This window comes from Mobula hypostoma, chromosome 17 (assembly GCF_963921235.1).
Source record: "Mobula hypostoma chromosome 17, sMobHyp1.1, whole genome shotgun sequence".
NCBI classification, from domain to species: domain Eukaryota; kingdom Metazoa; phylum Chordata; class Chondrichthyes; order Myliobatiformes; family Myliobatidae; genus Mobula; species Mobula hypostoma.
The window spans coordinates 39,007,692-39,035,513 of NC_086113.1; the positions used below are offsets into that span (position 1 = coordinate 39,007,692).

Below are 27,822 nucleotides of genomic sequence, written 5' to 3' on the forward strand. Positions count from 1 at the left end.
ATTCTTCATGTTTCATAACTTGTTGAAGTAATGAAATCACTTCATTTTCACTCTGGCTGTTTCTGGCATCTGGCAGTCTGAATGCTTGCAACCACAGTGAGCAAAACAGTTCTGCAGTTCTGAATTGTCTTACTGCTTATTTCTTGCCAAGTATCAGTAACAAAAATCCTTGCTTTTTGAACACAACTGACATTATTTAAAACTATTTACTCTAAGCACCGTGTAGTGTCTAGCAGCCAGACAAATGCATGCAACTGATGCTAGTTAAAAACTTTGACAACAGTCTCCTATTCCAATCAGGTGGCTGTGTGTCCCTAGGAAACAAGGAGAATCCCAGCTATTTTCTCAATTAGTTTTTGTTCTTTAAGATCTGGCAAGGATGTGATCGGTCGGTGGGAAGCCTTCAAAGGAGAAATTTTGAGAGTGCAGAATTTGTATGTTCCTGTCAGGATTAAAGGCAAAGTGAATAGGAATAAGGAACCTTGGTTCTCAAGGGATATTGCAACTCTGATAAAGAAGAAGAGGGAGTTGTATGACATGTATAGGAAGCAGGGAGTAAATAAAGTGCTTGAGGAGTATAAGAAGTGCAAGAAAATACTTAAGAAAGAAATCAGGAGGGCTAAAAGAAGACATGAGGTTGCCTTGGCAGTCAAAGTGAAGGATAATCCAAAGAGCTTTTACAGGTATATTAAGAGCAAAAGGATTGTAAGGGATAAAATTGGTCCTCTTGAAGATCAGAGTGGTCGGCTATGTGCGGAACCAAAGGAAATGGGGGAGATCTTAAATAGGTTTTTTGCGTCTGTATTTACTAAGGAAACTGGCATGAAGTCTATGGAATTAAGGGAAACAAGTAGTGAGATCATGGAAACTGTACAGATCGAAAAGGAGGAGGTCCTTGCTGTCTTGAGGAAAATTAAAGTGGATAAATCCCCGGGACCTGACAGAGTGTTCCCTCGGACCTTGAAGGAGACTAGTGTTGAAATTGCAGGGGCCCTGGCAGAAATATTTACAATGTCGCTGTCTACAGGTGAGGTGCTGGAGGATTGGAGAGTGGCTCATGTTGTTCCGTTGTTTAAAAAGGATCGAAAAGTAATCCGGGAAATTATAGGCCAGTAAGTTTAACGTCAGTAGTAGGTAAGTTATTGGAGGGAGTACTAAGAGACAAGAATCTACAAGCATTTGGATAGACAGGGACTTATTAGGGAGAGTCAACATGGCTCTGTGCGTGGTAGGTCATGTTTGACCAATCTATTGGAGTTTTTCGAGGAGGTTACCAGGAAAGTGGATGAAGGGAAGGCAGTGGATATTGTCTACGTGGACTTCAGTAAGGCCTTTGACAAGGTCCCGCATGGGAGGTTAGTTAGGAAAATTCAGTCGCTAGGTATACATGGAGAGGTGGTAAATTGGATTGGACATTGGCTCAATGGAAGAAGCCAAAGAGTGGTAGTAGAGAATTGCTTCTCCGAGTGGAGGCCTGTGACTAGTGGTGTGCCACAGGGATCAGTGCTGGGTCCATTGTTATTTGTCATCTATATCAATGATCTGGATGATAATGTGGTAAATTGGATCAGCAAGTTTGCTGATGATACAAAGATTGGAGGTGTAGTAGACAGTGAGGAAGGTTTTCAGAGCCTGCAGAGGGACTTGGACCAGCTGGAAAAATGGGCTGAAAAATGGCAGATGGACTTTAATACAGACAAGTGTGAGGTATTGCATGTTGGAAGGACAAATCAAGGTAGAACATACAGGGTTAATGGTAAGGCACTGAGGAGTGCAGTGGAACAGAGGTATCTGGGAATACAGATACAAAATTCCCTAAAAGTGGCGACACAGGTAGATAGGGTCGTAAAGAGAGCTTTTGGTACATTGGTCTTTATTAATCAAAGTATTGAGTATAAGAGCTGGAATGTTATGATGAGGTTGTATAAGGCATTGGTAAGGCCGAATCTGGAGTATTGTGTTCAGTTTTGATCACCAAATTACAGGAAGGATACAAATAAGGTTGATAGAGTGCAGAGAAGGTTTACAAGGATGTTGCCGGGACTTGAGAAACTCAGTTACAGAGAAAGGTTGAATAGGTTAGGACTTTATTCCCTGGAGCGTAGAAGAATGAGAGGAGATTTGATAGAGGTATATAAAATTATGATGGGTATTGATAGAGTGAATGCAAGGAGGCTTTTTCCACTGAGGCAAGGGGAGAAAAAAACCAGAGGACATGGGTTAAGGGTGAGGGGGGAAAAGTTTAAAGGGAACATTAGGGGGAGCTTCTTCACACAGAGAGTGGTGGGAGTATGGAATGAGCTACCAGACAAGGTGGTAAATGCAGGTTCTTTTTTAACATTTAAGAATAATTGGATAGATACATGGATGGGAGGTGTATGAAGGGATATGGTCCGTGTGCAGGTCAGTGGGACTAGGCAGAAAATGGTTCGGCACAGCCAAGAAGGACTAAAAGGCCTGTTTCTGTGCTGTAGTTTCTATGGTTCTGTGGTTCTATAGTTGCCCCAAATAAGCGGCTGCTCTGATTAACTGATGGCCCGATGAACTGGAATCCACTGTATTTAAAAGATTACCCTCTGCTATTAACATACAAAACCTGAGAAATTTCTTTAATATTAGGACATAATATGCATTCAGTTGCCATTTTATTAGGAACCTTCTGTACCTAATAAAATGCTAATGAATGGATGTTCTTGGTCTTTTGCTGTTGTAGTCCATGCGCTTCCAGATTTGATGTGTTGTGCATTCACAAATGGTCTTCTGCATACCACTGTTGCGATGCATGGTTATTTGAGTTACTGTTGCCTTCCTATCAGCTTGAGCCAGTCTAGTCATTCTCCTCTGATCCCTCCCATTAACAAGGCATTTTCATGCACAGAACTGCTTATTGTATGTATTTTGTTTTTTGCTCCGTTCTCTGTAAGCTTTAGAGACTGTTGTGTGAAAATCCCAGAAGATCAGCAGTTTCTGAGATAACTCAAACGTCCCCATCTGGCACCAACAATCATTCCACAGTCAAAATCACTTAGATCACATTTTTCCCCATTCTGATGTTTAGTCTGAACAGCAACCGAACCTCTTGACAATGTCCGCATGCTTTTATGCATTGAGTTGCTGCCACATTATTGGCTGAATAGATTATTTGCATGAATGAGCAAGCACACCTAATAAAATATATGTCATAAAGATAGAGAAAGGTGAAGTTCTGGAGGAATCTACCTGTGAGAAAAAAGAATTTAAATTACATATCTTGAGGAAATGAGAATTGAGTCAAGGACAGAAATAAGTGAACTTGATGCCGGGTAGGCAGCAACATTTCGGATGAGCTGATGTTTACTAACTGTGAAGGTTGGAAGGTAGGAAGGTCAGCCAGAAGATATTGGAACAGTCGTGGTTGATGGACATTTACGGGTTTATAGAAAAAAAAGCAATGAATTGAGATGCAGGTGTGGGGGAGAGGGTTTATGGTAGAGATGTGATATTGCAAAGTCAAAATATGCAGTGAAGGGATATGGATTCAGAGGCTCCACTCAGCAGCAAACCAAAACTTAAGACTGTACATATCAAAATAATATTTGTGCAACAATATTCTTCACTTTTAAGTTATGAAACAAGGTAAAGATATTTAACTTTACAGTAACAGCAAATGTACTAATGGATTCAGCTGCCGTTTTAGAGTCATTTTATCATAGAATGGCGTAAGATGAATCGGGTGAGCCTACTCTTAACATGCCTTTGTCAATATATAAATGAATGACTTTACAGTAGTCGAATGCAGAATAATCTGGATATTCCCTGCAGCCAAGGAGATTAAGACCATAAAATGTACAGTAGGAGCAGAATTAGGCCATTTGACCCTTCGAGTCTGCTCCGCCATTTCATCATGGCTGATCCATTGCCCTCTCAGCCCCAATCTCCTGCCTTTTCTCCGTAGCCCTTCGTGCCCTGACTAATTGAGAAACGATCAACCTCTGCTTTAAATATACCCAGTGACTTGGCCTCCAAAATGTCTGTGGCAACAAATTCCACAGATTCACCCCTCTCTGGTTAAAGAAATTACTCCTCATCTCCATTCTAAATGGACATCGCTCGATTCTCAGATTGTTTCCTCTGGTCTTAAAGTCCCACACAATAGGAAACATCCTCTCCACATCCACTCTATTAAGGCTTTTCAACATTCAATAGGTTTCAGTGAGATACCCCACTCATCTTTCTGAATTCCAGTGAGTACAGGCCAAGAGCCATCAAATGCTCCTCATATGATAAGCTTTTCAATCCTGGAATCATTTTCATGAACCTCCTCTGAACCTTTTTCAATGTCAACACTTTTTTTTTCCAAAAATACTTTATTCAGAAATATTACAAAATAAAAATAATTACATACAAGAAAAGAAAACCATTCATTGACTGTGAGTCCTTATTCAATACAGTTATTAACAATAAAAATTTTGCGTTGACTCTCTGTTCATTTACAAATGAAAGATGTTTACAGTAAATCATGCATTTACTCTCAACCCTTGGTCAAGAGTTAAGACTTATTAACAATCAAAATTTTCAACAATAAAGTCAGGCAATGGCTCTAATACTTCCCAAATTAACAATTCCACCCACTCCTTGGGCACCATGTTGATTATCTGTCCACACCGCTGATGAGGGTAGGTCTCCTCCCCACCCAACCTCTTCCCCCTCCTACGGGTGATGAACGTTAAACTGTGGTCCTTCCCCACCGGGCCTTCGCAGTGGCCGCACCAAGTTTGAGTGCATCCCTCAGCACGTTCTCCTGCAGACGAGAGTGAGCCAGTTGGCAGCATTCAGTCACAGACATCTCCGTGTGCTGGCAGACCATCAAGTTTCGGGCCGACCAAAGAGCGTCTTTCACCGAATTGATGATCTGCCAGCAGCACCGGATGTTTGTCTTCGTGTGCGTCCCCGGGAACAGCCCGTAGATCACGGAGTCCTCGGTAACGCAGCTGCTGGGCATGCATCTTAGTACTGTCCCTTCCATTCTCTTCCACACCTTCTTTGCGAACCCACAGTGTGCAAAGAGGTGAGCCCCCGACTCCACCCCATTACAGTCCTCCCTTGGGCAACGGGGTGTGGAGGAACCGTTCCGGGCGTACAGGAGGAATCTGACTGGGAGGGCCCCTCTCACCGCCAGCCAGGCTAGGTCTTTGTGCCTGTTGGTGAGATCTGGCGATGAGACATTTTGCCAGATGAACTGGACAGTCTGCTCAGGGAACCACGCCACTGTGTCCATCACGTCCTTCTCCTGCAGTGCCTGCAGGACATTACGTGCCGACCACTGTCTAATGGCCCTGTGGTCAAATGTGTTGGTCTTGAAGAATTTTTCTACGAAGGACAGGTAAGGGGGCAACGACCAGCTGACAGGGGTGTTGCGTGGGAAAGGGGCCAGACCCATCCTTCGTAGCCAGGGCGACAGGTAAAACCTAGGCACATAGTAGTACTTTGTGCCCACGTATCTGGGATCCACGCACAACCTGATGCAGCCACACACGAAGTTGACCATCAGGGTGAGGGCGACATTGGGGACGTTCTTGCCCCCATGGTCCAGGGACTTGTGCATGGCGGTCCGTCTCACCCGCTCCATCTTGGATCCCCAGACGAATCTGAAGACAGCTCGGGTGATTTCCGAGCTGTAGGAGCGGGGGACGGCCACACCTGCGCCAAGTACAGCAGCCCTGCGAGCACCTCACACCTGATGACCAGGTTCTTGCCTGTTATCGACAGGGAGCGCCCTCCCCACAGTCCTAGTTTCTGTTTCACCTTGGCAGTCCGCTCCCGCCAGTTCTTGTTGCACGCCTCGGCCCCTCCGAACCAGATCCCCAACACCTTCATGTGGTCAGACCTGATGGTGAAGGGGACGCTGGATCGGTCTGGCCAGTTGCTGAAGAGCATGGCTTCGCTCTTCGTGCGATTGAGCCTGGCCCCCGATGCTAGCTCGAACTGTTCGCAGGTGCCAATCAACCTGCAAACTGACCTCGGATCAGAGCAGAAGACGGTGACGTCGTCCATGTACAGGGAGGTTTTCACTTGGGTCCCTCCACTGCCTGGCAGCGTCACCCCTCTTATGCCCTCATCCCTCCTGATGGCCTCGGCAAAGGGCTCTATACAGCAGACAAACAAGACGGGAGAGGGGACAGCCCTGCCTGACTCCAGACCTGATGGGGAAGCTGTCTGTTTCCCACCCGTTGACCTGGACTGCACTACGGATGTCTGTGTAGAGCAGTCTGATCCAATTCCAGATTCCCTCCCCAAATCCCATTTTGGAGAGCACGTCTGCCATGTATGTGTGCGATATCCTGTCGAAGGCTTTCTCCTGGTCCAAGCTGACCAGGCAGGTGTCCACCCCCCTGTCCTGATGTCAACACATACATTCTTAAATAAGGGCCCAAAACTACTGACAGTACTTTGTGAGGCCTTGCCAGTGTCTTATAAAGCATTAACATTATATCCTTACTTTTATATCGAGGGTAGGCAACCTTAAGCACAAATGATTTTCTAGCATGCGTTATTCATTAATTTGAGGCAAAACATAACTAGATGTATTTAAATGGATATTTCCCATATTTCAAGATTTTTATGGCATTTATCTGGCCCACCGTCCGCTCATTAATACACGATCCGGCCCACAGAGGCAAAAAGGTTGCCGACCCCTGTTTTATATTCTCGTTCTCTCAAGATGAATGCTAACATTGCAACACACACAAAATGCTAGTGGAACGCAGCAGGCCAGACAGCATCCATAGGAAGAAGCACAGTCGACGTTTCGGGCCGAGACCCTTCGTCAGGACTAACTAAAAGAAGAGATAGTAAGAGATTTGAAAGTGGGAGGGGGAGGGGGAGATCCAAAATGGTAGGAGAAGACAGGAGGAGGAGGGATGGAGCTAAGAGCTGGAAAGTTGATTGGCAAAAGGGATACAAGGCTGGAGAAGGGAGAGGATCATGGGATGGGAGGCCTAGGGAGAAAGAAAGGGGGAGGGGAGCGCCAGAGGAAGACGGAGAGCAGGCAAGAAGTTACTGTGAGAGGGACAGAGAGGGGAAAAGGGGGAAAAATAATAAATAAATAAGGGATGGGGTAAGAACGGGAGGAGGGGCATTAACGGAAGTTAGAGAAGTCAGTGTTCATGCCATCAGGTTGGAAGCTACCCCGATGGTTAACATTGCATTTGCCTTCCTCATCATCGACTCAATCTGCAAATTAACCTTTAGGTAATGCTGCACAAGGCCTCCCAAGTCCCTTTGTACCTCAGATTTTTGAACTTGCTCTCCATTTAGTAAATAGCCTACATTCTTATTTCTTCTACCAAAGTTTATGACCATATACTTCCTGACACAATATTCCATCTACCATTTCATTTCCTTTTCTCCTAAACTGTTTTAAGTCCTCGTCTAGCTTTACTGCTGCCTCAAAGCCAACTGCCCCTCTACTTATCTTCATATCGTCTGCATACTTGACCACAGAACCATCAATTCCATCATCCAAATCATTGACATATATTTTAAAAAGAAGCGGTCCCAACACAGATCCCTGTGGAACACCACTAGTCCCCAGTAGCAAACCAGAACCGGATCCCTGTATTCCCACTCCTTGCCTGCTGCCAGTCAGCCAAGCTCTATCCATCCTATTATCTTTCCTGTAACACCATAGGCTCTTAACTGTTAAGCAGCTTTATGTTTGGCACCTTGTCAAAGGACTTCTGAAAATCTAAGTGTAGCCCCCCCCCACCCCATTGCTGTTCTACTTCTCTCTCATGTCTCTGTTATTCCCTTTACTCCACTGTAATACTGATACATCTCGCTTTAGTTTCTCCTCAAATGGCAGGGTGAATTCTGCCATATTATGACCACTGCCCCTAAGGTTTCCTTTACATTAAGCTCTCTAATCAATTTCAGTTCATTGCACCACACTCAATCCAGAATAGCTGGTCTTCTAGTGGGCTCAACCACATCATCATTAGGTCGCATCTGGAATTTCCAGTTGGCGGGCGATTTCCCTCCATGCTGCTCTGTCCCGACACTTGTCCACAACATCCCTAGTCTTGTCCAGCTTGGTCCAATCCTTGATGTTATCCAGCCACGTTGTTCTTTGCCTTCCTCTTCCTTTCTTTCCCTCCACCATTCCATATAGCAAGTCCAACAAGATGTTATCTCTCTGCATAGCGTGTCCACAGTAAGCAACTTTTAACTTCATGATCTTCTCCAGCAATATCCGTGGTCTACCAACTTGGGACAAAACCTTCTCATTTGAAACTTTCTCTACAAAGCTGACCTTCAACATTCGCCGATAGCACCACATTTCAAAAGCATTAATTCGTTTCATGTCATCCTTCTTCAGGGTCCATGTTTCTGATCCCTACCTCAGCACTGACCATACATAACACTCGAGGAAGCAGATTCTACTTTGGATATCTACCTTCCTATTGCGTAGTAAATCTTTTAGCTTCATGAACTAGGTCTTATTGTCCTTCTGATCTCAACTTCACATCTCCTGTCATCTGTCAGACAACTGCCAAGATAATCAAACTTTCGCACCTATTCAATGTCTTGTCCATTCACTTGCAATGATACCATCATGAATGAGTCTTTAGTGTTTGTTTTGCTTACCACCATCGATTTTGTTTTCTTAGGGTTGATTTTTTAGTCCATATTCAAGGCTTTTCTCATTCACTTTATTCAGCATAATTTGCAGTTTACATTCGCTGTCAGTTAACAACGCGGTGTCGTCCGCATACCTGATGTTATCCACCTTCCGGCCTCCAACTGGAATACCTGTCTCCTGATGGTCACATACCCGAAAAATCCATTCCCTGTAGAGGTTGAACAAATCCAGTGAGCCAACACAGCTCAACCATGAGCTACTCTAAAAAGCCATCTCGTAGATATTCTACAAATTTCCTCTCTTGGGATCCAGCACCAACCTGATTTTCCCAATCTGCCAGCATAGCGAAATCCCCCATTACTATTGTAACATTGTCCTTTTGACATACATTTTCTATCTCCTGTTATAATTTGTAGACCATATCTTTATTAATGTTTGGAGGTCTATGTATAACTCCCACCAGGGTCTTTTTGTCCTTGCAGTTTCTTAGCTCTCCCACAATGATTCTACACCACCTAATCCTATGTCACCTTTTTCTAATAATTTGATTTCATTTTTAGTCAACAGAGCCACTCACCCCTTCTGCCTACCCGTCCTTTCAATGCAATCTGTATCGTTGGACATTAAGCTCCGAGGTATATAGTGATGCCCACAATGTTATACATGGCAATCTCTAACTGTCCTACAAGTTCATCTACCTTATTCCATGTACTGTGTGCATTCAAATATAACACCTTCAGTCCTTTACTCATCACTCTGTTTGATTTTGTCTCCCTCTTACATTGCAACTCATCTGGTTGTCTGCAATTTTGTTCTGTCATTAGCCTCTCCTTGCTAGTAATCTCACTACATATTATCTCTGTTTGTAAACCAATTGTCCCATCCTCAGCACTATTACTCTGGTTCCAATCCCCCTGCCATAGTTTTAACCCTCCTGAATAGCTCTAGCAAACCTGCCCACAGGATATTGGTCCTCCTCAGTTGTAACCTGTCTGTTTTGTGCAGGTCATACCTTCCCCAGAAGAGATCCCAATAATCCAGAAATCTGAAGCCCTGCCCTCTGCACCATTTCCTTAGCCACACATTCGCCTGCTAAATCATCCTATTGTTACCCTCACTGGTGCGTACCACTGGCAGCAATCCAGAGATGTTTTTTCTACAAGCAGAAACTGATGGCATGTATGATAGATTACAAGATTCAGATTTGAGTCTAGAGAAAAATAAATGAAAACTATTGGAAAAGTTGCTGTAAGAAAGCAAAATCAGCCTATTTCAGCTATAGCCCACATGGTACTCCTGACTCAGACCAGCATGCTGTGCCACTTGGTCATGGCAATTGGGAATTTAGGATAAACAGTAACATGCTAATAACATCAACATCCTAAGGTTAATTCCTTTTAATAGAATCTTTTTCAATAATGTTGGCAATGAGATTTTCCAGGAATAAAATGCATACTTTTATGACACAATAATGTTTTTTTTACAGTTCTCTGATTTTGATTTTGAAGATATATTCTCATTCTCTTACATTGTGAAACTTTAAGCATATTAGCAGTTCAGCTACCAGTTTGTTTACCACCGACATTCTCTGACTTTCATGAAAATGTATTTGGCAAGAGTGAAAGATAAATATCAATACAAAGTCTTTTTCTTTGTCCCTGAGAAACTTAGAGCTATACTTGAAGCTGTAGAAAGAACATGCCATTATTGTAGTATACTAACAACTGGGAAAACTATTTTGAAGATGTGTGTCTTGGAAAATTTAGAGAATTAAGACAGATATCAGAGCAAACAAGTTGATATGGCATTTTCTAGAGAGTGTTGATTGTACGTAGACACAAGATACCTGTAAACGCAGAGCAAAAACCAACTGCTTCTAAGCAGCCTAGCAGTATCTTTGAAAAGCAAAGTGGTAGTCACTGTTTTGTGTTGAGATCCATCACCAGGACTGAGAGTGTAGAGTAGGGGTTCCCAACCTTTATCATGCCATAGACCAATACCATTAAGCAAGGGGTCTGTGGGCTCCAGTTTAGGAACCCCTGGTGTAGAGGGATGAGAATCAGTATAAGGAGATGAGAGGGAGGGGCAAGCCAGGGATTTGTAGGCAATAAGTTGAATCAGGTAAGAAGGAGATAATGGTGAGTTGGAACCAGGCAGATTGAGGGGTGGAGATGGGAGGCACACTGGCTGGTGGATGATATGTAGAGACATCTTGGAGTGAATAAAGAGGGCAGATCATCTCAGGTGACTAACATTTACTAAAAATCCACTGACTCCTACAGCTACCTCTGCAACACCTCATCTACCCAATCTCTTGTAAGGATCTGCTCTCAAAAAGAGGTGTTGGCTTCAGGACTTCATAGAAAAAATCTGCTTCCTCTCAAACAGTTCCTCTATTTCCTGCACTTGCCTTCTGCTCCCCTGCCCCATTCACCCTGACAACACAAGAGATGGCGTTCTCTTGGTCCTCAGCCAGCTGGGGGAATTCCTGTTGAGTTGCTCCAGAAGTTTTTGTATTCCTTACAGAAATATTGAAAAATAAATGCACTGATAATCCTGGAACATCAAGGGATAAAAGGCATTGGATGATTAAAACAAAATTGGTATACCATTTCAATAAGGAGCATTTTGAACTTAGCCCTTTTTATATATTAATGGTCAGAACTGAGTGGAATTCACCTCATATTTTTAACCTCATTATCAGGACTAAGGTCTATTAGAATATAAACCAGTACTCTGAAATAACAACAAACACGTTTGGTGGCTTGTACTTGTATTAACGTAAAGTACATTTCATTAACTTGTCACTTTGACACCTATGAACTATGACCTTGCATGCTGGTTATTGCTCAGGAGAAAATAATTCCCCTTCATGCTTTTCTAACATCCAACTTCCTGGTTGATTCCTGCCTCCTCTTTGTTGTGGATAATAAAGGTACTACACTGACTGGTTTCTCAGTGAACTTTTGAATAAACCACTTTGCTAAATTTACATGTACCAAACCCGGCCCCGGACCTTGTTCCATGGAATGGAATTCTCCCTGAATGGAAAACTAATATTATCACTCATTAATTGCTTAGTTATCTTACCAGATGCAATGATTCATTTAATTAATGGTCTCTGAATCACTTAATTTTAAATGTTGAAAACTGTTTAAATAATTTAACATTAAGATGTCTTTATGACATCAGAGCTATCACTGTGACATGAAGCTACTGTGGACATTGAAATATCTGTTTATCAACTCACCATATAATCATTGTAGAAAACTGATTTACATCAAAAGTGAATACTAGAATGCCCCTCTGTCTCCTCCAACTCTTCTGTGACAAAAATATGTTGTGGATCAGACTACAATAGCTGCTCTTCTAGATTTTCTTCAGGGTGCGTGAGATATCATTAAGAGGGATAACTGGCATATCGTACATTTTACAACTTTTATTTTACTAAGATTCCAGTTAAATATATGACCAATGAGAAAAATAGATGGATATGAAATATTGCATTTCCCTGGAATGGTTATTGTTAAGTTCCAAAGCAAGACAGCAATGTCTGCAGTACTCTGAACTTGTATATAAGGGACTTTGGTATAGCAGTTTGGTTAAATGCTCACTTTTAAATAAGATTCTTTCTAGTTCCTGTTTAACTGTCATTCAGTGGATATACACAGTTGTAACTTGAAGGTTTGAGTCCTTAAAATTCAACTGCAATCCACTAAACTCTGTGGAAACAAGCAAGTGATAAGTATAGGTAATACAGTATTTTTATTGATGCAAGAGTGATAATTCCAAAAATAATAAGTTTATTCTGTTTTTCAGGACAACATGCAAAAAAGGTACATATCGTACACACTGTCTTTATCATCTACTCCACATGATTTCTGTTATTTCTATGTTCTTCTGAACATTACTTACATTTTATAACAGCTTAATTTAGTCAGTGTTTACTTACATTTTATAACAGCTTAATTTAGTCAGTGTTTGGCTGGCATGTGCATGTGCTTTTCCAAGCAATTCCACTTAATCTCCATGCTAGCTGTGCAACTTCTGTCTTAATAGGATCAGATGGTTTGGGAGTGTGAAAATATTTGCAAGAGTATCATTCCTGTAATACATTTCTGATGTTTATTATTGCAAGGTGTCAAGATGGTGTTTGTATGACAAAACTTAAGGGAAAGTTTAGTGGCAGATAGCACTGTACATCTGTATTTAACAGTGCATCCTGGTTTCATGGCTATCCATTGCTTGAGAGCATCTGTGTACTGTGAATCTCATTTGCTTAGAGAGTTAAATAAACCTTTCATATTGGAGAGCATCATCACTGCAAGAACAATTTCACTAGGCAAAGTGAACAGGCTAAGCTTAGACTCCTCTGTGTTAAGCATTGTCATCTTCACTTGATATTGCAGATTGCATGACATTTGTCCAAAATTGTCCATGACATCTGCTTTAATAGGAAGAGAAGTTTACCAACTTGCATCTATAGGATTTGCTAACATCTTAAACTTAATATTTCTACAACTCAAAAGTATATGTTATTGCTCCCTTCATGGTGATTGATCTGTGCTTCAGAAATTCTACTTTTATCTTACAGCCCTCAGTGCAAGTTAAGACATATGTTTTTGCAAAGGCCATCATAAAGAATGAGGATGAATGATTGTCAAGACAGCTTAAGAAAATATGATGGAAACTATATCAAATTGGAAACTTGTAAACAGGAAAAATATAAGTGATGAAATATGATTTGGTTATCCTGACCCTCTGACAATATGTGACTATTTCTGAGATGACAATGTATCTTAAGTACAAAATTTTATTTCCTTTATTATCTGGAATCTTGCTGGTCATCTTGACAGCAGCTTAAGTATCCAGCTTGTCAAATACAGTATCTTTTCCTTGACGTTCCACAAATAAGAAAGTAAGAAAAGTTGTTTTCTGCATGGATTTGCATGGCATTCTATGTACTGATAAAGTTGGCGATCCCCTGAATTTTGAACCTAAGCTGGAACAAAATTTGTATGAGTAGAGAATGTCTTTCAGGCCAGTGGGAGTGACAGCTTTGCTCATGTGGCCTAAAGCAAAATGGTTGATATGTTTTTCTTCCCTGACTAAAAGTCATGAAAGATTAACTCTACTGTGATCAAAATTTGTTCTCAGTTTGATAAGTATAGCTGTTAACTTTTATAGCACATGCTACAATAATATGCGGCTAGGATGTGTAACTATGATGTAATGTCTTACAGACGATCGACCAGTTAGAGATAGTGAGCGCAAAGCAGCGCTGATGCACTTCAGTACAAATCAGGCACATGAATTCCATGAATATCCTGCTCAGGAAGCAGAAAATGTAAGGTGAGAGCAAAATATGGTAAAATAAAATTGTAAGAATCTGACACTTTGATATGATGAGAGAGGTTCTATTATATACAAGCAGTTGATCGATCTCAATGATTACAGTGATTGCACAATATTAAAAGAAAGAAATTTTAGAACAGCAGTTCTATTATGTATTTATATGTATATATTGACCTTCATTCCCAAACATTGACCTGCACATTGTTACATTTCTTGAATCATTGAAAAGAAATGCGCAATATTTGTCAATAATATGCTGGGCCTTAATTTGAATAGTTTGCTGGCAGATGGAAGGGGAAACACAAGAAGGAAAGTACTGAATTCTAAGATCTCTGTTAGAAGAATCTGGAGGCAGTGTAAAGGAAGCTACAGCATTTTGTGTTCAGGGAACACTGAATTTAAACACAGATGATAGACGTTCTAGAACTTTAAAAAGATTCCCGTGGATGGCAGGAGTTAGGTGGTCCAAGAATGTATTGAATATGAGGAAGGGTGCTTGAGCATTTGTAGTAGGCAACCATCGATCCCTGGGGATCATGGGTTTGCACCTTAGGTGGACTGTGTCCTCTCCAGGGCGCAAGCCTGGACGGGAAGATTTAAAGAACCAGCTGTTGCCCATGCAGCAGGTTCACCCCTCCACATCACTGATATAGTCCAAGGGAAGGGCAAGCGCCAATACAGCTTGGCACCAGTGTCGTCATAGAGGTTGCCAGAGTGAAGCTGTAAACAACATCAAACTGCCTTAGGGACGCTGGCTCCTGGATTTCTTCCTCAGGGTTTACTCCCAAAGCCTTTCCCATGGGTGGATTTGGTTGCAAGTCAGCGCAGGTTTAAAATCAGAGTTTTCCTTCTCCTAGGCGGGCTGCTGTCCAAGGCTGATGAGCCCCACGTCCCAAAACGTTGACTGTACTTTTTTCCACAGATGCTGCCTGGCCTGCTGAGTTCCTCCGGCATTTTGTGTGTGTTGCATAAGGTTATATATAAATGTTAACATAGATCTACAGCATAGATTAGATGGAAGATTGGGGAGAGCAAGCAAATAGAATTTACTCTTGAGAAGTTCAAGGTGATGCATTTTGGGAAGGCTACACAGAAAATGGCAGGACCCTAGGAGTTTCAATGAATTGAGGTTCCTTGGGTATAAATCCTGTCATTCCTAAAAGCAACAGCACAGATTGTTAATGTGGTGAAGAAGTCAGATGAGATGCCTGCTTTTGTTGGCCATGGCATAGAATGTAAGATCTATGATGTTACAGGTATGTTTACAGTTTCATAAAATATTGGAGAAGCCACGTCTGGAACACTGTGTGCCTTTCTTGTCACTGAACAACAGGAAGAATCTTACTCTGCTGGAGAGGGTGCAGAGGACATTCACCAGATTGTTTTCTGGATTTGGCCATCAAAGTTATAAAGAGGCACTGGATAAACTGACACCCAGGGGACTAAACGCTTGAATCTGGAGCAAAGCCGAGCTGCTTGAGGAACTCGGTGGGTCAGGCAACATCTGTGGGAAGAAATGAACCTGAAAATTTTGGTCTTGACCCTTCATCCAGACTGAAAGAGTATAGGGTGATGGGTATGGTAAGAACTGGCAAGCTGAACCAGGTGAGGAAGAGTTGACTGGTGAATGGAGTCAGGTGGAGGAAGGGGGTAGGGTGGAGACAGCAAGAGGGACTGAGAGGTGACAAGGTGGAGGCAATAAAAGGCGGTAGATGATAGAATCTGATAGGAAAGGAAGGTAAAACATGGAACCAAGAAGGGGAGGTGACAGGAACAGTGGGGGAGGGGACCTCACTGGTGGAGTGTGTGCTGAAGTGCAGCTGGAGTAGGTAGGGGAGGGGAAAGAAACCAGGTGATACCTGTCCTCAGATTCTGCCACTCACCCGCGTAGAAAGGGCAATCATCTCTGATGTCTGGAATGCAAGTGAATACCTGAGCTTCAAAGAAAACCTATGGATATAGACAGAAAACACAACCTCCAAGCAGATAATTGAAGACATAAAAAATGTTGACAATATAACCACATTCCTGCAACTCTTTCACCTTTCAAAAATGTAGTTCACAAAATCTGTTCCACAGTGCCTTTTCATCCTCTCTTCCACTGTCAGTCTGCAGTCTCTATCTCTCAGTTCTTTGTTGCTTTAGTGAAAACAGTCATTCCCTACTTACTCCCAGTTAGATTCCCGGGATCATGTCTTCTATAATTTGTATGGAATGCTGGACCATTGAACTAAAATGACAGTTCTGAGGTCTGTTCATTTTACACATGGTGTTATAAATCCCAAAAAGTGTTTCAGGCAAGAATTTTTAATATGCTTGCTTGGTTCGTTTAGATGTCCTCATTTCACAGGGAATGTCTTTACATTTGCTATTTGTATAGCAAATATTCACAAGTGCTTGCATCCATCAAAGGTCTGAGCATGGCTGAGATTTTGGGATACTGCCTTCAGATTGGGATAAGACAGCTTCAGATCAGCAAGAGCTGCACTTTCCCACACTATCAGGAAGGCGAGACAGGATTACTCACAGAGAAAATACAGCCAGAGTCACGAAGTGCATGTGACAGGGCATTCAGACCATAACAGACTACAAGTTCACCCTGCATGCCAACAACAGTAATACTTCTTTTCCTGATAGGCAGAATGTCTTTTATGCTTGGTTTACGCAACAATGTGCCACCGAGGAAGGCCCCCCCCAACCCCAAAAGGAGCAGGCACTCTGTCTGGCTGTAGCTCATGTGAGGAAGACCCTAACCAGGGTCAACCCGCGTAAAGCTGTGGGGCCTGATAACATGCCTGGTCAGGTGCTGAGGCTGAGGGACTGTGCAGCCCAGCTAACTAAGCTTTGTAACAGATATCTTCATCATCTCTTGAGAACAGTTCACTGTACTCTCAGTCTTCAAGGCAGCCACCATCATCCAGTGCCCAAGAGGGTGATAGTAACTTGCCTCAACAACTACCATCCAGTGGTACTGACCTCAACAATAATGAACTGCTTTGAGTGCCTATTTGTGGATCGCATTAAATCCCATCGTCCTGCTACATTACACCCTTCTCAGTTCTTTTATCTCTCAGATTGGTTCACTGATGATGCCATAGACTGCTCCCCACGCCATCCTTTTCCCCGTTGAAAATGGTGCCTCAAATGCTAGGGTGCTGTTTATTGACTTCAGCTCAGTGTTCAATACAATCATACCTCTGAAGGTGGCGAGTAGTCTGTTTTCATTGGGTCTCAACACCTCTCTCTGTAACTTGATCCTAGACTTTTTGATTGAAAGGCCACAGTCAGTCCTTTTTGGCAGAAACATCTCTAGCTCTATCATGCTGAGCATTGGTGCTTCCAAGGGCTGCCTGCTCAGCCCTTTGCTATCCACACTGCTAACACATAACTGCATTTCTAGATCCAGTTCAAACCAAATCATCAAGTTCACTGATGACGCGACAGTGGTTGGCCTCAGTAACAACGACGAGATGGCACACAGGGAGGAGGGAGAGCGCTGGTAGAATGGTGCCAAAAACAACAACTTGTGTCTCAACGTGGATATAACCGAAGAGATGATTGTGGACTTCAGGAAGATGCAGGCTGACCACTCCTCACTGCACATACATGGCTCCTCTGTGGAGAGAGTTAGGAGCACCAAGTTTCTGGGGGTGCACATAATAGACTATCTCATCTGGTCCCACAACACCGCTTCTCTGATCAAGAAAGCACAGCAACATCTCCACTTCCTGAGGAGATTGAGATGAGTGAGGCTTCCCCCATTTCAAACATTTTTTTTCCAGCAACATCGATGGGTTCTGACCAACTGCATCTCTGTCTGGTACGGGAATTGCAATGCATCTACTGCAACTCCCGACAAAGGATTGTGAGGATAGCCGAGAGGATCATCGTAGTCTCTCTTTCACCCATTGGAGATATTTATCAGGAGCGCTGCGTATGCAGGGCCCTTAGCATTGCCAGTCATCCTTCCTATTTGTTAAACAATCTCTTTCACTTTGCCATCAGGCAGAATCTAACGTAGCATTAGGACGAGAACTGGTAGGATGTGAAACAGCTTTCTCCCCCCCAGGGTAAGACTATTGAACTCCCTGCCACTACCAAGGCCTCATGTATGAAGTGCCAGTAGCATTATACTGTTTACTTTTTAATGTGTATCATATAGGCACATAATTATTTATTAATTTATTTGTGGTACTGTTACTTTGTGCGTTATGCGTGTGAGTTATTTGTACCGTGTTGTGCACCTTGCTCAGAAGGAACGGTGTCTCATTTGGTGGTATACTTGTGCATGGTTGAATGACAATGAACTTGAGATGATTCAGGGATGCCCTCTTACACTAGAGGTCAAACCATAACATCCCATCTTTTACATCTTTTTAATTCATTGGGTTCTCTTATCACTAGGAGAGCGCAAATGGAGAAAGTGCAAAATTGCTATCAAAGTATTCTTTGCAACAGGTAATTTTCCTACAAGGTGTTCTTTTTTTTTGGTTATGTTCAAAATGAAAACATGTTGACTTGCATGGAAAAATAGACAATAGGTGCAGGAGTAGGCCATTCGGCCCTTCGAGTCAGCGCCACCATTCACTGTGATCATGGCTGATCATCCACAATCAGTATCCAGTTCCTGCCTTATCCCCATAACCTTTGATTCCGCTATCTTTAAGAGCTCTATCCATCTCTTTATTGAAAGCATCCAGAGACTTGGCCTCCACAGCCTTCTGGGGCAGAGCATTCCATATGTCCACCACTCTCTAGGTGAAAAAGTTTTTCCTCAACTCCGTTCTAAATGGCCTACCCCTAATTCTTAAACTGTGGCCTCTGGTTCTGGACTCACCCGTCAGCGGGAACATACTTCCTGCCTCCAGCGTGTCCAATCCCTTAATAATCTTAAATGTTCAATAAGATCCCCTCTCAGCCTTCTAAATTCCAGAGTATACAAGCCCAGTCGCTCCAGTCTTTCGACATATGACAGTCCCGCCATCCTGGGAATTAACCTTGTGAACCTGTGCTGCACTCCCTTAATAGCAAGAATGTCCTTCCTCAAATTTGGAGACCAAAACTGCACACAGTACTCCAGGTGTGGTCTCACCAGGGCCCTGTACAGCTGCAGAAGGACCTCTTTGCTCTTGTACTCAATTCCCCTTGTTATGAAGGCCAGCATGCCATTAGCTTTCTTCACTGCCTGCTGTACTTGCATGCTTGCTTTCAGTGACTGATGTATAAGAACACCTAGATCTCGTTGTGTTTCCCCTTTTCCTAACTTGACTCCATTTAGATAATAATCTGCCCTCCCGTTCTTACCACCAAAGTGGATAACCTCACATTTATCCACATTAAACTGCATCTGCCATGCATCTGCCCAGTCACCCAGCCTGTCCAAGTCACCCTGCATTCTCATAACATCCTCCTCACATTTCACACTGCCACCCAGCTTTGTGTCATCGACAAATTTGCTAATGTTACTTTTAATTCCCTCATCTAAATCATTAATATATATTGTAAACAGCTGCGGTCCTAGCACTGAACCCTGCCTGCCATTCCGAAAGGGACCCGTTAATTGCTACTCTTTGTTTTCTGTCAGCCAGCCAATTTTCAATCCATGTCAGTACTCTGCCCCCAATACCATGTGCCCTAATTTTACCCACTAATCTCCTATGTGGGACTTTATCAAAGGCTTTCTGAAAGTCCAGGTACACTACATCCACTGGCTCTCCCTTGTCCATTTTCATAGTTACATCCTCAAAAAATTCCAGAAGATTAGTCAAGCACGATTTCCCCTTCGTAAATCCATGCTGACTCTGACCAATCCTGTTACTACTATCCAGATGTGTCGTAATTTCGTCTTTTATAATTGACTCCAGAATCTTCCCCCCCACCGACGTCAGGCTAACCGGTCTACAATTCCCTGTTTTCTCTCTTCCTCCCTTCTTGAAGAGAGGGACAACATTAGCCACCCTCCAATTCACAGGAACTGATCCTGAATCTATAGAACATTGGAAAATGATTACCAATGTGTCCATGATTTCTAAAGCCACCTCCTTAAGTACCCTGGGATGCAGACCATCAGGTCCCGGGGACTTATCAGCCTTCAGACCCAACAGTCTATCCAACACCATTTCCTGCCTAATATAAATTTCCTTCAATTCATCCATTACCCTAGGTCCTTTGGCCACTATTACATCTTCTTAATGTTTTTATTTTCACCAATAAAACTCCATATTAGCTGTAAAGATGGACTGTGTAGGAAGAGATTCTGCAGATGTTGGAAATCCAGAGCAGCAACGTACAAAATTCTGGAGGAACTTAGCAGGTGAGGCACCATCTAAGGAAATTATTAAGCAGTCTAAATGTTTTGGGCCGAGACTGTTCACCAGCACTGGAACAGAAGGGGGAAGAAATCCGAAAAGAAGTTGGGGGAAAGGGAAGGTGATAGGTGAAAGCCAGGTGGCTGAGGGAGGTGGGGGGGGATGAAGTAAGAAGCTGGGCAGTGATATGTGAAGGGCTGGAGAAGGAATAGGACAGGACAGTGGACCATGGGATAAAGAAGAGGAGGAGGAAGAGGGGCACCAGGAGGGGGTGATAGGCAGGTGAGGAGAAGAGATAAGGGTGGCGAGGTCCAGAACAGGGAATTAAAGAAGAGGGAAATTGGAAAAATCAATGTTCATGCTATCTGGTTGGAGGTTGCCAAGACGGATTATGAAGTGTTGCCCCTCCAACCTGAGAGTGGTCTCGTCATGGCAGTAGAGTTCTTTTTAGTTTCTTTTCAGAATGTTCTGTGTGACTTTCAAAGTACCTGGATGAGACCAGTCAATCCCTTTTGTCTGGTGGTTTGCTAGTCAGTAGCCTGATAGAGGTGAAATATGTCAGAAGAGTAAAGACTTTGGTGGAAGTCGAAGTTGTGCATAATAACTTGAAGGAAAATAAACATGTTGACAAAGGAATAGTGAAGTGAATGGTTGAACTAGTCTGTGTTGCCATTTCTGTGGTTATTAACACAACTGCTGGTTAGATTTAAGAGTATCTATGCAGTGAATCTCAGATAAAGATCAAAAGTTTGGTCTCAGGTAGTTCTCTTTTAATACCGAAAATTAATTTTAGGGAAGTAGCTGATCCAAAAATTATAACTGAAAACTGTATAATGTGTAGACTAAAAGGAGCCAACATGTTAGAATTAGTCTTAAACACATTGATAAAAATGCTTAAGGATTTCAAGAATTGGATTGGATTTGTAAGTATTAATAAATAATTTAGATTTGAATTATTTGTAAGGTTATATAATTTTTAACTGCATTGAACGGAAGAGACACTTAAGATACCTTGTTGCAGGTAATGTTTTCTTGATCTGACCCACTAATGGATTGTCTCCATGTTTATTCTCACCCGTTTTCCGGTGAAATTGAAGGTAATCATGGTGAAAGTCATCAATCTTTTCTTGTTTCTGTCTCCTTTGACACTAACCTATTAATTACATTATTAGAGTAGCTCTGTTTGTTTCAAACCATGTATTTCCAAGTGTGTGAATGTGAAAATATGAATCTTTAATTTCCTGTGCCAGCTGCCTTTGTGTCTTGCCTAAATGAGTTTGCTAGCTTTCTTGGAATGAACCTGTATTTGCTGCCTGATTTAAAAATGTTTGGCTTTGTTTGATACAGGTCCCTGATTGTAGTGAAATGTGACCTTAACAACTGTCATGCTGATTGGTTTGGATTGCAGAGAGAAGGAACTGAATAAATCTTCTGCCAATAAGACTATTTGTAGATTAATGTTCTGAGAATCAAGTTCTTTATTGCCATCTGACTGTACATATATACAACCAACCAAAACAACATTCCTCCAGACCACGGTGCAACCATAATACGTATATCACACACATCACAAAAAAAATTAATGGACAATTTAATAAAAATGCTTCTCCCTTTTGGGCTAAAATTCACTCAGCAGAAAAAGCAAGGCCTGTGTACAGCATCAGATACGAGTGAGTTGTAGTTGAGGATAGAGTTCAGGTCAAAGATAGTTAGCAAGACACTGAGAAGGTGAGACCAACAAATGCTGAAGCACATGCAGTCAGGAGCAGGAGGCCAAGATTAATAAGAGAGGGACAGCCTTGTTCTAAATTAGCAACTAATAAAGTGAAATTGACAGGATAAAAAGCAAAATGTTCAGGGATATAGTATGGCTAATGGACAACAATGGAAAAAAAAACTACACAATACAAACCTCAACCCCAATCACCACCTGTAAAAATTAAACCATTCATTTTAGGACTTTGTACATAAAAAAAGAACTAATCCTGTTTCTTTATTCAAACTTGACCACATTCATCAGGAAGTAAATGCATTATGCTTTCTACTAAGGTTTTCTGGGATCCGGTTGCAAATTTGAATTTGAATTGTATTCAATTGCATGGAAGAAAATTTAGTTGCTCTGCCAATTAATTACGTACTTTTACAATCAGAGTAATCTAGCAGAAACAACAGATACTGCTATTCGTTGACATTAAAACTTAGAATGGAATTTTTCCATAGCTTATATTAATTAATGTTTTATTTTTATTGCTTTTTTCTACAATGTTCTTGGGCACGAGTTCACAAAAAAGTATAATACAGGATTACCTAATAGATAAATGATTTATGGTATTTGTACAGATAAATTTTCATTGAACTTTACTCTTTACCTTGAGTTGTAAACACTATTAATTGCATTTTCAAAATAAATAAATTTGCAGCTAATTCCCAGTTGGTGGTTAATTGCATTTGCTGTACAGAATCTGCCATAACCAAGAAGTCAGTAATCATTTTGTGATGCATAATTTTCCCTTTAAAAAGACTGATGAACTGTCCAGATCCATGACAGATAAAACTTAATGTAAGTAAGTTTAACTGATTTACTTTTATAAAAGTGGTGCACAAACTGAAGGTATATACATACAAATCTTTGAAAATAGTAGCACATTGGAAACCTGTTTTAAAAGAACATAAGGGATCTCTGGAATTGTTGACACAGGAATTAAAATACAAAAGCAAGGAACTTTTAAGTGCTGGTTAGGCCGTTGTGTTTATTCCTGAGACTTTATAAATTTTTGGTTATTGAAGTGAGTGTGGAAGTGATTGGGGGATTTTGGTTATGTGAAGAAATCACTATGAAGTCAAGGGGGAGCTTTATGTTTGATTTTGATAAAGTAAATTATGACACATCGGTTTCTTTTTATTTGGTGAGTTGTGATCTGGAAAACTGCTTTGAAAAAATAGTGGAAGCAGATTCCATGATAAATTCAAAATGCAATTGGGCAGGTGCTTGAAGAGAAAAATATAATGAGACTTTGTATTAATTTAATTGATATACAAGAACCAACTCAAGCACAATGAACTGAATGAGCTCCATTATTCCAAGATTTCTCATTTCTGAGAAATGTTTGCAAGTGGAAATGTACATAATTCACAACCACCAACATTGAGTTTGGGTTTCACTTTAAAAGGCTGGTCTGACGCGATGATGTAATCATGTAAAGGGTTTTAGCTTGCTTTGTGTTCAGTTTTTGGAGTTCAGTAAAATGTTACTTTTTTTTCCACTTCATTTTATTTTTGAAAACCTACATTGGTGACCTTGATGCTCTAGGACAATTCCAGAGTTATTGATCATGCGGGCCAACCAGTCACTTTGAAACTGCTGGGGAATTGGGATCAAAATGCAAGTGCTTGGTTTGTACAAGCTGAGACCCAATTCACGCTGCGAGAAATCACCAACAACACCAAATTTTTTAATGTGGTAGTGTCTTCCATGGCTGCAAGAATGGCGAGTCTACTGGAACACCTGCCTGAACACGATAAGTATAGATCACTGAAAACTCACCTTTTACAGACTTTTCGACTAACAGAGTCTAAGCACACCAGACACTTGTTCTGCTTGCCTGGTCTCGGTGATGCTTAGCCTTCGGAGCTAATGGACCACATGTTGTCTCTCCTGGAAAATCACCGTCCTTGTTTTATTTTTAAGGAACTCTCCATGCAGTAAATGCCCGGTCAAGTGTGCATAGCCCTCGCTAATGCAGCTGTGAAGGACTATAGAGAGCTTGCTAAAATGGCTGATAGTCTACATTCAGCCAGATGGAGATGCATAATTCCTTCTTATTTCCCTTTCTCAACAAGTCCTCCAACAGAAGCTTGCAAAACAGACTACTGACTAATGCTATGAAACAGTCTACTCCGGGTCTATGTTTTTACCATGCTCACTTTGGTACAAGTGCTAGGAAGTGCCAGCCAGCTTGCAACTTCAACAATGCCAATGCATCGGGACATCAGGAGGTCTGTGAACACTCTGGGTTCTGGCTGCCAGGGTCATCTACTATTCAATACGGGCACTCTTTCAGGACGACACTCCTTGTGTGACACAGCTGCTCAAGTGAGTGTACTGTCAGCATCACCTATTGATGAGAAGGAAAAGAGTGGTGAAACCTTGCTGGAGTCTGCCAACAGCACCATGATCTGGACTTATGGGATACAACGGGTAATGCTCTGCTTCAGTGGGCAACATTATTCATGGTACTTCTTCCCAGCTAAAATGTCTAGACCTCTGCTCGGTGCAGATTTCCTGTTTGCCCAAGGACTGTTAGTCGACCTTAAGAACTGCCGGTTTGTAGGTGTCAAGGAATTTGGGTTCAAACAACAGGAATTCTGCAGATGCTGGAAATTCAAGCAACACACATAAAAGTTGCTGGTGAACGCAGCAGTCCAGGCAGCATCTCGAGGAAGAGGTGCAGTCGACATTTCAGGCCGAGACCCTTCGTCAGGACTAACTGAAGGAAGAGTGAGTAAGGGATTTGAAAGTTGGAGGGGGAGGGGGAGATCCAAAATGATAGGAGAAGACAGGAGGGGGAGGGATGGAGCCAAGAGCTGGACAGGTGATAGGCAAAAGGGATACGAGAGGATCATGGGACAGGAGGTCCGGGAAGAAAGACAAGGAGCGGGGGGGGACCCAGAGGATGGGCAAGGGGTATATTCAGAGGGACAGAGGGAGGAAAAAGGAGAGTGAGAGAATGAATGTGTGTATAAAAATAAGTAACAGATGGGGTACGAGGGGGAGGTGGGGCATTAGTGGAAGTTAGAGAAGTCAATGTTCATGCCATCAGGTTGGAGGCTACCCAGACGGAATATAAGGTGTTGTTCCTCCAACCTGAGTGTGGCTTCATCTTTACAGTAGAGGAGGCTGTGGATAGACATGTCAGAATGGGAATGGGATGTGGAATTAAAATGTGTGGCCACTGGGTGATCCTGCTTTCTCTGGCGGACAGAGCGTAGGTGTTCAGCAAAGCGGTCTCCCAGTCTGCGTCGGGTCTCGCCAATATATAAAAGGCCACACCGGGAGCACCAGACGCAGTATATCACCCCAGCGGACTCACAGGTGAAGTGATGCCTCACCTGGAAGGACTGTTTGGGGCCCTGAATGATGGTAAGAGAGGAAGTGTAAGGGCATGTGTAGCACTTGTTCGGCTTACACGGATAAGTGCCAGGAGGGAGATCAGTGGGGAGGGATGGGGGGGACGAATGGACAAGGGAGTTGCGTAGGGAGCGATCCCTGTGGAATGCAGAGAGAGGGAAATAATGTATGAAATCATGAAAAGGCAACGTGACTTCATTGGACATGTGATTGGGAAAGAGGAGTTAGAATGCACGGTAATTATGGGAAAGATTGCAGGGAAGAAAGCAAGAGGAAGGCAAAGACAAATGATGATGGAGACAGCAGCCAGAGAACTGGAAATGAATACCAATGAATTGATCCACTTGACCCGAAACGAGAGGGAAAGATGTGCTTAGTGGTGGGATCCCGTTGGAGGTGGCAGAAGTTACGGAGAATAATATGTTGGACCCGGAGGCTGGTGGGGTGGTAGGTGAGGACCAGGGGAACCCTATTCCTAGTGGGGTGGCGGGAGGATGGAGTGAGAGCAGATGTACGTGAAATGAGGGAGATGCGTTTAAGAGCAGAGTTGATAGTGGAGGAAGGGAAGCCCCTTTCTTTAAAAAAGGAAGATATCTCCCTCGTCCTAGAATGAAAAGTCTCATCCTGAGAGCAGATGCGGTAGAGACGGAGGAATTGCGAGAAGGGGATGGCGTTTTTGCAAGAGACAGAGTGAGAAGAGGAATAGTACAGATAGCTGTGAGAGTCAGTAGGCTTATAGTAGACATCAGTGGATAAGCTGTCTCCAGAGACAGAGACAGAAAGATCTAGAAAGGGGAGGGAGGTTTCTGAAATGGACCAGGTAAACTTGAGGGCAGGGTGAAAGTTGGAGACAAAGTTAATAAAGTCAACGAGTTCTGCATGCGTGCAGGAAGCAGCGCCAATGCAGTCGTCGATGTAGCGAAGGAAAAGTGGGGGACAGATACCAGAATAGGCACGGAACATAGATTGTTCCACAAAGCCAACAAAAAGGCAGGCATAGCTAGGACCCATACAGGTGCCCATAGCTACACCTTTAGTTTGGAGGAAGTGGGAGGAACCAAAGGAGAAATTATTAAGAGTAAGGACTAATTTCGCTAGACGGAGCAGAGTGGTGGTAGGGGGGAACTGATTAGGTCTGGAATCCAAAAAGAAGCGTAGAGCTTTGAGACCTTCCTGATGGGGGATGGAAGTATATAGGGACTGGACATCCATGGTGAAAATAAAGCGGTGGGGGCCAGGGAACTTAAAATCATCGAAAAGTTTAAGAGCGTGAGAAGTGTCACGAACATAGGTCGGAAGGGATTGAACAAGGGGGGATAAAACCGTGTCGAGGTATGCAGAAACGAGTTCAGTGGGGCAGGAGCAAGCTGAGACAATAGGTCGGCCAGGACAGGCAGGTTTGTGGATCTTGGGTAGGAGGTAGAAACGGGAAGTGCGAGGTGTGGGAACTATAAGGTTGGTAGCAGTGGGTGGGAGATCCCCTGAGCGGATAAAGTCGGTGATGGTGTGGGAGACAATGGCCTGGTGTTTGGGTTGTTACCCTGTTCCCTTAGTAAGTTCCCCATAACGACTCAGGCAGGCGCATGGACCGCTGCAAGTGAGTTTACTGCTGGGTGAAACCTCATCAAGCCCACCTTCTCCACTACATTCTCAAAACATGGGGCCATGAGGCCACGCACCACATTTCCAGAACTGACCTGCCAGCCTGTGCCCATGCGCGTAGACTTGCATAAGGTTCGTTCATCGTCATCGATGAAGACCTCGACACCATTAGTACTTTTTACGAGGTCGAGTTGCTAGCTCGACACTCAACCCGGCACGGATGGAAGGCGTGCCCGGGAGCAGCCCAACTTGATTCGGACTCAGGAACCTTCGCTCCGGAGTCTAACGCTGATGTCACTGCACCACCAGCCGGTTTATGATGTGTCGAGACTAGAGCTTGATTTGGATTTAAGTGAAGGAGAGTTGCACAACGTCAGCCTCACTCTCTCTTCCCAATTCCCATCTGGATCCAGCGGCAAGACAAGAGTCGAGACGGCTGGAGATGGGACGAGGCGCAGTGGATGACCAGGACATCATCTGTGTCTTGTCCTGCTCTACACGTTTCACGACGCTTGCAGGGACTGCCTTCTTGACCGTTGGACCTTCCATTGGACTCGTCTGCTCAATCCGCCGGAGTCTGTCTTCACATACTGGGATAGACAACTCCCTATCTCACCAAGGGTTTGAGACCCATCAGCTACCCTCACCTGGTTTAGCCAGCTTGTCGAAGCCATTGCCCAGGGTGTGGCCGCTGTCTCATGCAAACAGCTACAGGGAGCTACAGGTGAGAGCCGAGTGCCAGGTGGGGACCAAAGGTGGACAAACCGCACTGAAAAGGTCGCAACATGTTCCCCCACCAGAGGTGCTAC

The 27,822-nt window shown here is 43.0% G+C and overlaps 1 protein-coding gene and 1 long non-coding RNA gene across 3 annotated transcripts in view; one reads left to right on the forward strand and one right to left on the reverse strand.

Annotated features, from left to right (window-relative positions):
* The window catches only part of cep72 (centrosomal protein 72), a 174,805-nt gene that overhangs the window by 42,903 nt on the left and 104,080 nt on the right, over positions 1–27,822 (forward strand). For both annotated transcript variants that reach the window (XM_063069732.1, XM_063069733.1), the window contains exon 4: positions 13,864–13,972. In XM_063069732.1, coding sequence (XP_062925802.1) covers positions 13,864–13,972 — 109 coding nt within the window. The remainder of the gene's footprint in view (positions 1–13,863; positions 13,973–27,822) is intronic.
* LOC134357942 (uncharacterized) overlaps positions 1–27,822 on the reverse strand; it is a 132,248-nt gene that overhangs the window by 1,846 nt on the left and 102,580 nt on the right. The window contains exon 2 of the long non-coding RNA XR_010020761.1: positions 8,754–8,828. This is a non-coding gene — a long non-coding RNA (uncharacterized LOC134357942). The remainder of the gene's footprint in view (positions 1–8,753; positions 8,829–27,822) is intronic.